The sequence below is a fragment of the Arvicola amphibius genome, chromosome 2 (genome assembly GCF_903992535.2).
Source record: "Arvicola amphibius chromosome 2, mArvAmp1.2, whole genome shotgun sequence".
NCBI lineage: Eukaryota > Metazoa > Chordata > Mammalia > Rodentia > Cricetidae > Arvicola > Arvicola amphibius.
This window is the reverse complement of record NC_052048.2, coordinates 32,545,793-32,559,827: the sequence shown is the minus strand read 5'-3', so window position 1 is coordinate 32,559,827 and position 14,035 is coordinate 32,545,793. Positions and strand designations below refer to the sequence as shown.

The 14,035-nt window shown below is 46.7% G+C and overlaps 1 protein-coding gene and 1 pseudogene across 1 annotated transcript; both read right to left on the bottom strand.

Annotated features, from left to right (window-relative positions):
• Nucleotides 1-761: 761 nt before the first annotated feature.
• Nucleotides 762-7,962, bottom strand: Mkrn2os (MKRN2 opposite strand). Its single transcript, XM_038319782.1, has 4 exons — nucleotides 7,643-7,962; nucleotides 5,516-5,565; nucleotides 3,379-3,541; nucleotides 762-1,172 (listed from the first exon to the last, which is right to left on the bottom strand). The coding sequence occupies exons 1-4, from the start codon at nucleotides 7,858-7,860 to the stop codon at nucleotides 950-952; spliced, it is 654 nt and encodes a 217-aa protein (XP_038175710.1). The 5' UTR covers nucleotides 7,861-7,962; the 3' UTR covers nucleotides 762-949.
• A 3,966-nt stretch (nucleotides 7,963-11,928) lies between these two features.
• On the bottom strand, nucleotides 11,929-13,089 carry LOC119807986 (annotated as a pseudogene).
• Between the last annotated feature and the right edge of the window lie 946 nt (nucleotides 13,090-14,035).

The following is a 14,035-nucleotide window of genomic DNA, read 5'->3' as shown; positions in this document are numbered from 1 at the left end:
TCCCCTGGAACTGGAACAGGTGGTTGTGAGTGGCCATGCGGGAACTGGGAATTTACCAAGTCCTCTGCAAGAGGAACAAGTGCTCTTAGTGGCTGAGCCATCTCTCCAGCCACTGTTATATTTGTTTCTGTTTTGTTTGTTTATTATTCTTGACAATCCAGAGGTTACTGTGCAAATAGCTTTTCTACCATTTGTCTGCATCCACAGCCTTCCTGTGCAGATGTAAGACATGCTTGCTTACATCTTCAGAACCTGTGTCTCCCTCTCCTACCTTCAATACCCTCTCTGGTCAGTCATTCTTTTCAGTCACATCAAAAAGTAAATGGTTCAGTTTAAATTAATTGATACAAAGTGTTTTCTTTGATCAGTGAATAAGGTTCTTCCACTTTGGTAGTAGCAGATTCTCAGCTTAAAAACACAACTGTTGGAGAAATTTAGTTGTAAAGAATGTTGTGTTTTTTTCTAAACCCAGGGCAATTTAATTTTTTAGTTTTCTTTTTGTTTGTTTGTTTTGTTGTTGTTTTGGTGTTTCAAGACAGGGTTTCTCTGTAGCTTTGGAGTCTGTCCTGGAACTAGCTCTTATAGACCAGGCTGGCCTCAAACACAGAGATCCACCTGCCTCTGCTGGGATCAAAGGTGTGTGCCACCACTGCCCAGCTTTAATTTTTTTTATTAATTTGGGAGTGTGGTACAGGGGGCTGAACCTAGAGTCTCTTACATGATAGACAGGTGGTTCTTCCACTGAACTGTATACTCTGTGCTTTTATTAGTTTTGTAAATTTTTATTAATTTTACAAGTTTTTATCATAATACGTAAAGGAAACTATACATCAGTTTTATTAGCCACAGCTAATTAATTACAGATAGAAATGTGCAGTACTATTTAAAGGTAGTAAACCTGAATGCCCTGGCCCAGCCGCCCTCTCATGCAGCATGCAGCACAAACTGCCTAAGAGGGGCTTGTCACTGGATCGGGCTGGTCAGCCACGTGGAAGCCCCTCTCCTGGACAGCCCTGTAGAGCGTGAGGTACTTAGAGGCCAGGCGCGCCCTCGGGACCACGTACTTCTCTGTGAAGGCCCCCTTGTCCAGCTGCTCTCTGCCTTCCATGGCAAGGACACAGTTAATGAAGGCGAGGGCAAAGCTGGAGCAGTTGTGATGGTCCTCTTCATACCTTGAGAAAAGAGGAGCTCCAGTGAAGTGAGACAGCCATCATTGCTCCCCAGGCTGGCCTTGAACCCCTGCCACAGCCTTTGGCACCTACAACCAAACTTGACAATCTCCAGGCCTCACATAGAGGAGAGAACACATTCAGAGGCACGCAAAATAAATGAATAAAATGTATTTCTTAAAAATTTATAAAGGGAGACCAAGCACAGAGACTTGCATCTTTTTCAAGACAAGCTTTCTCTATGTAACAGTCCTAGCTGTCCTGGAACTCCCTTCGTAGACCAGGCTGACCTCGAATTTACAGAGATCTGCCTGCCTCTGCCCCCCAAGTGCTGGGATTCTAAAGGCATGCCACCACCGCCCAGCGAGACATCTTTAATCCCAGAACTGAGGAGGCAGAGGCAGCAGATCCTTGTGAGTTCAAGGCCAACCAGGGCTATATAGTGAGACCCAGAGAAAAAAGAATGAAGAGGGAACAAATTTCAGAAATTAACTTCAAATTGCTAAAACACACAAAAATGGCACTTAAATATTTGTACACTATAAACAATATTTTTAAAAATTTAGGAATGCCAGACATAGTGGCACATGCCTTTAAGCCTAGCATGCCCGAGGCAGAGGCGGGTAGATCTCTTGAGAATTCAAGGTGTGTCTGGCCTACGTGGTGAGAACCTGTGTTTTCAAGAAATAAAATTATGAGCTGGGCATGCACCTTTAATCCTAGCACTGGGAGGCAGAGGCGTGCAGATCTTTGTGAGTTGGAAACCAGCCTGATCTACAGAGTGAGTTCCAAGGTAGCCAAGGTTATGTAGAGAGACCCTGTCTCTAAAAAATAAATAAAAAATTATAAAATATAATATGAATTTTCTGTGTATGTTTAAAATACATTCTTTCCAGGTGGTGGTGGTACGCGCCTTTACTCCCAGCACTCAAGAGGCAGAGGCAGGTGGATCTCTGTGAGTTTGAGGCCAGCCTGGTCTACAAGAGCTAGTTCCAGGACAGGCTCCAAAGCTACAGAGAAACCCTGTCTTGAAAAACCTTAAATAAAATAAAATAAAATAAAAATACATTCTCATAGCTGGGAATATGACATTGTTCTTTAATCCCAGCACTCTGGAGTTTGAGGCAGAGGATGGTTATCTTGTTGCCAGCCTGGGCTACACAGTAAGACCTTGTCTTGGGGAAAAAAAGAATTAAAAAAACATTTGCTAAAAAAAAAAAAAAAAACATTTGCTAGAGGATGGCTCAGCAGTTAAGAACCCTGTCTGATCTTCAGGAGGACCCAGGTTCAGTTCCCAGCACCACACAGCTGTTTAGGACATCTGTAAGTCCCGCTCTAGGGGACCCGACCCCTCATCATTCCTTCTCAGGCACTGTGTGCTTACAGTGCACTTACACTCGGGTAAAACAGCCATATACATTTAAAATAAAAAATTTTAAATCAATCTTAAAAATAGCCAGGTGCACACCTTTAATCCCAGCACTAGGGAGGCAGAGGCAGGCAGATCTCTGTGAGTTCGAGGTCAGCCTGGCCAACAAGAGCTAGTTCCAGGACAGCTAGGGCTATTGCACAGAGAAACCCTATATCAAAAAAAAAAAAAAATAACAACAACAATAATAATAACAAATCATAAAAATAGAGGCTTCCTCCCACATCTGTGACCTGACTAAGCAGACACAAAGTCCTCAGGACACTGACTGCAGCAACAGCCATGACTTCACCCTCCAGCGTTTGCCGCTCCTCAGAAAACTTCCATGGCTCCAGACCCTTGTCCTTTGCTTTTCTAATGACTGTGGCTTTATCTGGGCTCTGAGGGACCTGTCCAGCCTCGCCCCTGTGGGAAGGCTGGTGACAGCGGGACATCAGACTGCTCTCACCTCTCCAAGGAATGAAAGGCACAGATTGGGCAGGAAGGAAGGCAGGCTAGAAACCCCAAGGCCCATCCCAAAAGCCCCACTTCCTCCAGCCAGGCCCCACTTGCCCAAGTTCCACAGCTCCCTCTCAAGATAGCGCCACCATCTGGACAAGTATCCAAACACATGAATCTTGGAGGGACATTTTCTAATAACTGGATTTAACTGTTCTCACAGATTGACAGTCTCAAAACAGACGGACTGTACTTGACCTACCGCAGTGACCACAGAGCAATGAGGATACCACTTACACGACAGGTGGGTGGCAGTGGCTCGCAGTCTTTCTGGACACCTACCTGTGAGGCAGCCAGGCCGGCGAAGTGGAGAAGTCTTCCAGGTACGCGTCCCACTGGTCCATGAGTCTGAACATGCTGGGCTGCACTAGCGGGACGCTGAGACTCTGCTCCCATCCCGCCTCGTCGCGCTGTATGCCATCTGCGTTGTAATTATACACGACCCCTGCAAACCCAAAGCAAAGGCAGTCTGGCGGGTGCTCAGAAAGTGACAGTAGCCATGGAGCCTGTCATCTGAGTCACGCTTGTCTACAGCTATCGACAAGTGCATTTGGGGCAGTGGTTCTCAGCCTTCCTAAGGCTGGGACCCTTTAATACAGCTCCTCATGCTGTGACGACCCCCAACCACAAAGTTATTTTGTTGCTACTTAATAACTGTAATTTTGCTACTGTTATAAAGCATAATGTAAATATCTAATGTTCAATATATCCGTGACCCCCCCCCCATGGGACGCAATCCACAGATTGAGAACCCTGATCTAGCGAGCTATAGAGGGGATTTTTTCTTTAAAAAGTTTCTATTGTTGGGGTCAAACCCAGGGCCTCATGAAAGCTAGGCAAGTGTCCCACCAATATGTCTCCTGGGACTAGCTCAGAGGCCTCTAAGCTAAATCCTGCCCACAGGCCATGGTGGGTCATTTGCTTTTGACTATGTATGTACTCGAGGTGGGACCCAGAGTCAGGCTCAGGCTAAGCCAGTGCTCTGACACGGTCACCCCAGTCCACCTTTCTAAAGCCAAAGACTGCAGGCCTCACCACATCACATTTCAATCTTTAAGTCTAGAGTATGGGAACCCAGCGTAGTGGGGAGACTCAGCATAGTGGAGCACTCAGCATAGTGGGGGACCCAGCATAGTGGGGAGACTCAGTGTAGTGGGGGACTCAGCGTAGTGGGGGACCCAGCATAGTGGGGAGACTCAGCATAGTGGGAGATTCAGCATAGTGGATCACTCATCATAGTGGGGGACCCAGCATAGTGGGGAGACTCAGCGTAGTGGGGGACCCAGCATAGTGGGGAGACTCAGTGTAGTGGGGGACTCAGCAGAGTGGGTAGATTGAGTATAGTGGGGGACTCAGCATAGTGGGGGACTCAGCAGAGTGGGGGACTCAGCGTAGTGGGTTGTGAGAGTTGGGAATCAGAAGCCAATAGCAATCTGATTCAAACACAAGAATTGAGATTTTGGTCAGTTTTTCTTTTCTTTTGATTTTTCAAGACAGGGTTCCTTTGAAACAGTCCTAGCTGTCGTGAAACTCGCTCTATAGACAAGGCTGACCTCAAACTCACAGAGATCCGCCAACCTCTACCTCCCAAGTGCTGGGACTAAAGGCGTGCGCCACCACCACCCGGCTCGACTCAACGTCTAACCATCTGTTTCTTTCTCTTTAAATCCAGCACAGGAGTGTGCAGGTTTGTGATGGTCTGAGAAAACATTAGACCTTCCCAGGGGCCAAGGGTATGGCTCAGTGGTGGCATGGGTTGATCAAGCAAGAGGCCCTGTCTGAGTTCCATCCCAGCAACACTGAAGTGTCCTTAGTTGTAGGGCCCGGGTCTGCCCTTGTTCCTGGGGCTCATCTTGAGGACAGTTTCTGGTCAGATGACTAAGCATCCAGTTTGTTCCTGTGCTCCCTCAGCCCCGCCTGGTGATTTGTTGTAGGGCATTGTTGACTCTATTGTTGGTATGGTAATTTCCCACCTGCCTAGGTGGAAGTCCTTGTGCAGCAGTTAGATATGGTAATTTCCCACCTGCCTGGGTGGAATTCCTTAGGCAGGAGTGGAGTATATAAGATTTTCCCCAAGGCTAAATAAACGGCATTCGGCTGATCTCCTTTCGAATGACCCAGGTCTCTTTGTGTGTTCTTTCAATTTCCAGGCCCTTGTCCGACTCGCGTAAGGTACAGTGGCGCGCGAACTGTACCGAGGGAGTAACACAGAATTGGGTGTTACACTTAGTCTTCCAAATATACAGACTCTAAGGAGTGCTGGCTTGCCCATCACACAACATGCTTGGGTTGCAGTAGGAGAACAAGGAAGGCAGAATGGTTTGCTGTGACATCATGCTATCTGGAAACCCTCCTTTTCCCTTAATGGTGTTGGGGGGGGGGTGTTTCTTAGGCTGGAAAAAATGCAGGAAGTGCTCACCACGTGTGTTAGTGAGTCCAACGTGCAGGTCAGAGTTTCCATCGTACTCCCTGAAACAGAGGGGTGTTAGCTTGGTAAGAAGTCTTGTCACATAGTCCAGGCTGTCCTGGAACTCAGGATCTTCCTGCCTCAGAGCCCAGGGCAGCTGCAACCGCAAGAGTGCCATTGTGCCTATTAACAAGCTCTTCCTGCCACGCTTGACTATGAAGCATGGGTATTTGAAAGAGCAGGGTGTGCACCCCACCCCACTCCATCCCTGTAGCCTGCACCAGGCCTTGCCATTGGCTGTAGGCTGGCTAAAGAGTACAGCAGAAGCAGGACTCAGGACCCCCACGCCCCCACAGTCTTATCGTGGAGGAACTTCCTATACCCCTCTGGGGGTTCACTCACTACCCCACCAGCTAGAATGGGTGAGAGGGACCTGGAGACAGCTCAGAGACTCTCAGCCTTCTTCACCGCAGCTCAATGCAGCCCGCGGCCACTGTACTCCCGGGACTGCTGTTTCTTACTGTTACTCTGTTGGCTTGCAGTTTTTCTGGTTTGGGTTGCTTAGTTCTGGGATCAAACCCAGGACCTTACTTGTGTTCAGCACATGCCCCCTCTGTCCTACACACACCCTTAAAATTGTTCTTTTTAGTTTGTTTTTGTTTCGGACAAAGGCACACCACGTAGCCCAGGCTGGCCTTGAACTTGCTATGTAGCTCAGGCTGGCCTTGAATTCCTGATTCTCTCAGCACTAGCTTCCTTAGACTCCTAATGACAGGGTCCCTTCTAGACTCATGTCCTCAGGAAAGGTTATGACATTATTGGGCTAAGTTACCAACAACTAAAAGTTAAGGGGGATTTTGAAACAGAACAGAGATGATGGAAGATGGAGACTTGGGTCTCCCCAAAGGAGTGAGGAGGCTGCAGGAAAGTTGAATATTTGAATAATATCAAATATATTTTTATTAAAAAATAGTTGTATGAAATTAAAAAATAACAACCTACTTATATATGGATTTTCCTGGTTCTTTCTTAATTATTGTAAGTTTTTAAGATTTATTTATGAGTACAGGTATTTTACCTGTGTGTGTGTGTGTGTGTATGTGTGTGCGCAGTGCCCACAAAGGCCAGATAAGAGATGAGAGTCGGATCCCCTGGGACTGGAGTCACAGGTGGTCATGAGACACCACGGAGGTGCTGGGAGCTGAACTTGGGTCCTCTGGGAGAGCAGTCAGCATTCTTTCAACAGCAGAGCCGTCTCTCCAGCCTTAACATTTGGCTCCTGCTGTTGAGTTTTCAGAGTTAACACTAAATTAACTTTGCACTTCCAGGAAAAAAAGTACACTTTTTTTAATTGGAATTTTATTAATCTGCATGTTTTAACTCCTGAAGAGCTGCATGTGTTGGCTCATGTCTGTGATCTTAGCACTCAAGACACTGAGGCATGAGGATCACATGTTCAAGACCACCCCGGTCAACATCGCAAGCTCCAGGCCGGTCTGTCACACAGCAAGGACCTGTCTGTCTCAACGGGAAAGCTAAGGGCTGAGGAGCTAGACGTGCAGCTCAGTGCTGGGCACTGGCACAGCACACAGGCTCTGTGAGGCTTTGGGTTTGACCTCTACCACCGTAAAGGGAAGAGGAAATAAAAAGAAGGAAAAGGGGAGGAACCCTTAGACTTCACTGTTGATTTAATTCACCTCCATCTAGAACTGTGTCTCAGGGACTGTACTTTGCTCTGCACACTGTACCTGCTTGCTACCTAAGTATGAGCTGTAAGCCTTGTTTCTCCGGCAACGTTCACTTCCAGGTTACCCCAGTCAGTCGCTCAGCACACGCCTTTTAACTAAAATCAGGTATCTTCATACACCATGCACGGTCTTTCGCATACTACACAAAAGTGTACACGAAACCCAGGGCCTTCCCAATGCAGACAAGCCATGCACCCTGGCCCCGCATCACCCGCTCCAGTGGACAAACAGGCCTGCGGCTGAAGACATAAGGACGACAGTCTACCCTAAGCAACCTCCCCCCCCCCCACCCCCCAACACACTGCACAGCATGGCACATGTCCTTCAAAGCCCGTGTAAGGGCTGACACACAGCAGGAAACACATGCACGGTATAACTCGAGCCACTGTACCTAAGGAACGTCCCTCTTGTGGGTTTGAGGAGGAAGGCGCATTTCTCTTGATGCCCATTGGAGAATGGGTCTGAGATGCTGATAGGTGCGTCCTCTATCCTGGTGGAGCCCACGTCCCCCTGGCACAGGGGGCAGCATTGGGGTACACTGAAACTGTAGATGGACCTCTCGCAGTGCCTGAACTTAATTAGAGGCTTTCCGGACCCTGCGAAGTGCATCTCTCTGATGCCTGGGCCACCAGCACAGGTTTCTGGCGACTTCCTGTTCTTCGTCACACAGCTGGTAAACACACACCACCCGTGTAATCTGATCGACGGTGACATCATCATGGATGGAAGCTTCAAAAGCTAAGCCAGGTAGATTAACCAGTAACTAGGCTCTAGCCGCTGGGCTCTTAAAGAGCTAGTGTTCATTTGAGCTGCCTTACCGCGTTTCTTTGTAGACGCTGCACTTGCGCAGCCCCGCTTTCCCATGCAACCCGCCCCGCCGTCCCTCAACCTTTGCTAGTGGGACCAACAGGAGGCCCATTGCGAACGCCTTCCTGTTGAGAGAGAGAAATTGTTATAGTCTATTTCCAGTGTTCGGCGACCTCAGAGTCCATCAGAGAGTCATCAGATAAACAGGGCGCTTCCTCCCTTTCTAGCTAGCAGCTGGTGCTCAGGAGACTCCGAACTCTGAAAGTAGGAAAATCATGGGCAGTGCGCGCTGCCTGACTCAGCCCTCCTTCAGAAAGGGGGCAGTCTCAAGCCCCAAATTATTCATTAGATAAGTCTTTGTGTCCTAAACCAATTGAATGAGACTTTAGAGAGGAGGTAAGTCCTGACCTTAAGGAAAAGGGAGCAGGAATTTCTTGTGATTATGGGGACTTTAAAAACTACTGTTGTTATGGTTTTGGTCCCTGGTTTCTTTCAGAGACAAGCCATGCCCACTCCCTCCCCCATCCACTGAGGCAGGCTGCTCTTCAGCTTCCAGCCTGAGCTTGCTTGCCTTCTTTTCCATCTTCCTCTCAGAGGCTGCTTCGCTTCTGCCTCTCTCCCTACTTCTCTGCTTCCCTCCTGTCTCTCTCTCCTCCTCCTGTCTCTCTTCTCCTCTCTGTCTCTGTCTCTCTCCTCCCTTCTCCCTTCCCCCTTCATAACCCCCTGAATAAATATTCAATCTCACTCTGCATGTCGTGTCTATCCATGTCTCTGTCTCCTGCCTACCTGCCATGTGTCTCCCTGCCTGGGACCAGCCACTGCTCGGGGACCAGCAGCCATCTCTGCCTGGGACTGGCTGCTCCCAGGGCCTGCTGTCTGCCGCCACATGACCCGCTACCACCATTTGGGACCTACAGCATTTCTGCTGCCTACTGCCACTGGGGATCTTGCAGCATTTTTTAAAAAATTATAAAACAACAACTGTCTTATGTCAAATAAAGCAAAAGGCCATTTTTGCCTTTTTCCCAATGCTAAGGGCCTGTCTCCAGAATGGCATATTAAAATCTGCTTTGTTAGCTGGGCAGTGGTGGTGCACACCTTTAATCCTAGCACTGGGAGGCCAAGGCAGGCAGCAGATCTCTGAGTTGAAGACCAACGTGGTCTACAGAGTGAGTTCCAGGAAACACAGAGAAACCCTGGCTCAAAAAACAAAAACAAAACCAACTGCTTTGTTTTTACTAGTCTCTTGAATCTGTTATCTTACTTCCTACACTTCCTTCCTTCCTCTCTCTTTCCCAGATAAACAAGCTGTCATTGTTTCCCTAAAGGTGCATTCCTCCCAGATATATTCATTTTACAATGTATATAAAAACAAAAGCCAAACCAGTGTACATTAAATACTAGTAAAAAATATTTTAAATCTGTCACAGAAGGAGGGGGGCTCTTGCTGAGCACCTGAGAGACCAGAAGTACAAGGCGCTCTCAAGGCTACCAGCCAGGGTCCCAGCAGAGTTTGCTTGCTCTCAGCAGTCATCCTCAAGAACTTGAAATAGTTCAAGGGGGTTTTGTTGGTGGTGGTTTTATTTCTTTTTTCCTTTAGCGCTTAGAGTAGCCAGGCCTGTCTTGTAGCAGGCAGAGCTATGAGACAGAGGAGGAAGGATGTAGAAACCCACGAATCGGCCTCGCTCCACACACGGCATTCACAGGTAATGGGTGCAATGGCACCTGGAAGGATAAGGAAGGGAACTTGTTTTGGAGTTAGCCATCCTCTTCGGAGTTGTGTTCCTGGCTGTGTACCAAGGCCTTACAGAAGGCTGCATTCTCAGCAAACTCTATTGAGATTTGCCAGCTACAAACGACCTGTGTCCTGTCACCGGCAAGGTGGGTATGCATGACCACTGGTCGTGGAGCAGTTCCCTCACATACCCTCAGGAGAGGGCTGGAGACACAGCTGAGGAAGGCAGAGTTGTCTTTAAAGAAGTTAGGCGGCTGAAGCCTGCTGTTCCTTCTCGAAGTCCCTGTGTGCAGCCCTGTTGTTTCAGCTTTGAAGCTTGACACCCACACAGAAAGTCTCTCGGGAGTGTCGGCAGCAGACGCTTCCCTGAGCAGACTCCTCTAACTTTTCTCTGGCTCTTTGTCAGTTTTCTCTAGAATGACCAGTTTTCAGGGTTTTTTTCTCCCCCCCCCCTTTTTTTTTTAAGACAGGGTTTCCCTATGTAACAGTCCTAGCTGTCCTGGAACTAGCTCTTGCAGACCAGGCTGGCCTCGAACTCACGGGGATTCACCTGCCTCTGCCTTCCGAGTGCTGGAATTAAAGGCGTGCACCACCACTGCCTGGCCCAGTTTGCAGTTGTTATTTCTTGTTGTTTGCTCCCCAGTGCCTTCACCTTCAGATTCCTGTTACTCTTCCTCTTCCATTGTGTGGTATAGACTCTCCTTATCTTCATCTTCTAGACAGTTGCTCTCCTGGCAGGGGGCTGGAGTCTCTGTACTACGGGATGTTAAGGGAGGGGTAGAGTTTGCACAGGGCAGGACCAAATGTCTTCAATGCTGCCAGCCAAGGGAATGTCAACTTCCCCGCTCATGGCAAATGCAGAGGCCACACAATTCCTCTGGCACTTCTCAGACCTCACTCAACTGGATGAGGTTGGCAACGGGACAGCACAGCTTGTTTCTGTAGTAAAAGGAGAGGGCCACTATCTAAATCACTTCCTGTGGGTCATGGTGAAGAAGATGTGTCTGGGCCGAGCCGTTTCCCTTCCCACACTAAATAGCTCATTTGAACTCATAGTACAGAACTCTCTAGTCAAGTATTCAGATTTAGTTTTGTGTTTTCCCACTAGTCAGAGAGGCTCTTGGATTTGGAAGGGGGGTGACTTTTTCATTTTTGTGTTTTCGGAGAAAAAAAAACCCACACAATTAATACTTTCAGGCTAGGGTCAGGGACACTAGCTCGGTTGGTAGGGCCCTTGTAAATCCCTAACGCGGAAACAGAGAAAAAGAGAAAGAAATGTTAACCCCATAAAAAAAAAAATGGGCTGAGGTAATGTGTCTTAATAAACTTTACTTAATGTGCCAGTTTTTTGTAAAGATTGTGTTATGTATTTATTCACCGTGCATATGTGTGTATGCCAGTACGAGTTTAAGTAAAGCACTCTTTGCAGGTGCCTGAAGAGGGCATCGAGTCCCCCTAGAGTTACAGGTTGTTACAGGTTGTTGTGTGCTGCCTGCTGTGGATGCTAGGAACTTAACTTGGATCCTCTGTAAGAGTAGTAAGCGCTTGTGCTCTCTCTCTCTCTCTCTCTCTCTCTCTCTCTCTCTCTCTCTCTCTCTCTCCCTGTCTTCCTCCCTCTCTCTCTCGTTTTTCAAAACAGAGTTTCTCTGTATAGCCCTGGCTGTCATGGAACTCACTCTGTAGACCAGGCTGGCCTCAGATTCTAAACCCTCTTTATTTTTTTTGAATGCACCAAACACATTCGCATTTATTGTCTTTTTTTAAGCAAATAACAAAGACTCAAATTACCAGTTTTTCTTAAACCTAAGCTTAACATTACATACTTAAACAATTTTCAGAACTGACGAATTTGCCAGCATCCATGCACAACTAGAAAACATCCTTAATTTACACTAAACCAGAAATGTATTACCATTGATAGAGTAATAGCATTCATTAGTAAATACTGAAAATAAAATTGAAATATTTCTGCAGAAGGTTCATCTGGCAACGTTAGCTTCACAGCAGGCTGACACTATTCACATTTCAACACAATGGGAAGCAGATCCATGCTGGTGTCAGAAACAATCTCATCCTAGCACTGCTCAAGAGTCACGGGGCTCACCTCAGATTACAGTTTGTTTTGTTTCGTTTAAAGCAAAATGCACACAGAGGTTGCAACAATTTTAAAGACAAAAAAAATGGTCTTATTTTGTGGTCCCAACAACAAACTCAAAAGTCTATGACAAATAGGGGCTCCGATGAGCTGTTTTATAAATACTTTAGATTAGGTACAGTTATACAGAAAGTCGAGTTCGTTTGAAATCTTCAAATAAAAGTTCCTGTTATTCCTCAAATGGTGCTTGTTATGGTTTAACATTTCTGTTAAATGTGTGCGTTGAATTACTTGTTATCCAAGCGTAGCAGGTGCTCCTTACAATTTATCATCAAGGACTTTAACTGTCCGTCTTCTTCAACTTCTACTCTTTCTTGACCATTCTCCACAATTCTCTTTGTAATGATTTTTTGCCACTAACTGTCTTAGTAGAATTTGATACTGACTGAAGTTGCCCATTCCACTGCCACCAAATGATGCTGAAGAGAATGAAGTGAGACCCCTGTGTCCTAGTGACCCAAACAAACTGAATCCTGTATCAAAAGCAGGAAAACCACCTCCAAAAGAAGGAAATCCACTGAAAGCAGAGAAAAACGAGCCTGCACCTCAGCTTCTATTTCCTTGGGAAGCCCCTCGGCTCCCAAAAAAGTCATCAAATGGTTCTTCAAAGAAGTCAAATGAAAATGGGTCCCTTCCACCAAAATTCCCTGAAGCCATCATCTGGATTCCGGAATGTGAACTCGAACTCAGTCTGTCAAAATAACGTCCACCTCCTCCACCATTTAATCCTTCTTTGCTGTATTTGTCATAGATGTCCCTCTTTTTTGCATCCGATAACACCTCATATGCCTCAGCTACTTGGTTGAATTTCTGCTCTGCTTCTTCTTTATTTTCAGGATTTTTGTCCAGATGCCATTTAAGTGCCTGTTTCTGATAGGCCGTTTTGTTTTGTTTTGTTTTGTTTTGTTTTGTTTTGTTTTGTTTTGAGATAGGGTTTCTCTGTAGCTTTGGAGCCTGTCCTGGAACTAGCTCTTTGTAGACCAGGCTGGTCTCGAACTCACAGAGATCCACTTGCCTTTCTCTGCCTCCCAAATGCTGGGATTAAAGGCGTGTGCCACCACTGCCCGGCCTGATATGCCTTTTTAATGTCCTCAGGTAAGGCATATCTCTGCACGCCCAGAACTTCATAGTAATCCACCATGTTTTAACAGATTGTTGGAACAAATCTGAGGACGAGGGGTGGGAGTGGGGGTGGGGGAGTTAGGCAGCCAGTCTCCTCGCTGCTTTAGCACAGCTGCGCTGGCCTCTAAACCCTCTTAAACTACTGAGTTCCCTCTTTCGTTGCCCTACTCCTGTCTAACTTTTTTCTTTTTAAGACAAGGTCTCAAGTAGTCCAGGTTAGCCCAGAATGAGCTTAGCCTCTGCCTCCAACTCTAGAATGCTGAGATTACAGGAATTACAGGTGTGTAGCAGTATACTGGCTATTTTTCATGACAACTTCACACAATTCAGAGTTTCGGGAAGGGCAAACCTCAATTAAGAAAATGTCCCTGGGGGCTGGAGAGATGGCTCAGTGGTTAAGAGCACTCACTGCTTTCCAAAGGTCCTGAGTTCCAATTCCCAGCACCCACATGGCAGCTCACAACTTTCTGATGGATACTGTCATCTCATATGCAGATGTAAGTGTATACAAAGTATTCATCTACACAAATAAATCTAAGAAATGAGACAAAGTTTTTTTAAAAGAAGGAAAGAAAGAAAGAAAGAAGGAAGGAAGGAAAGAGAAAAAGAAAGAAAGAAAGAAAGAAAGAAAGAAAGAAAGAAAGAAAGAAAGAAAGAAAGAAAGAAAGAAAGACTCTGACAGACTGGCCTATGGTCAAACCTATGGTGCATTTTCTTGATTGATAATTGATATGGGAGGACCCAGCTCACTGTGGGTGGTGCCTCCCCTGGGCTGGTGATCCTGGGTGCTATAAGAAAGCAGACTGAGCAAGCCGTGGGGAGCAAGTCAGTAAGCAGCATTCTTCTACTGTGGTTGCTTCAGTTTCTACCTCTAGGCTCCTGCCTTGATTCCCCACCCTGACAACAGTCCTCAGTGATGGATTGTTGCATAGAACTGTAAGCTGAAATAAACCCTTCCTCCCTCA

Bases quoted from the DNA above. Each gene is read 5' to 3' on its own strand.
- Mkrn2os (XM_038319782.1), bottom strand. From the start codon at position 7,860: ATGCACTTCGCAGGGTCCGGAAAGCCTCTAATTAAGTTCAGGCACTGC. The intron at 3,542-5,515 runs GTGAGCACTTCC...TTGGGTTTGCAG, and splicing joins TGGACTCACTAACACACGTG to GGGTCGTGTATAATTACAAC. The intron at 1,173-3,378 runs GTAGGTGTCCAG...TCTTTTCTCAAG, and splicing joins CCGGCCTGGCTGCCTCACAG to GTATGAAGAGGACCATCACA.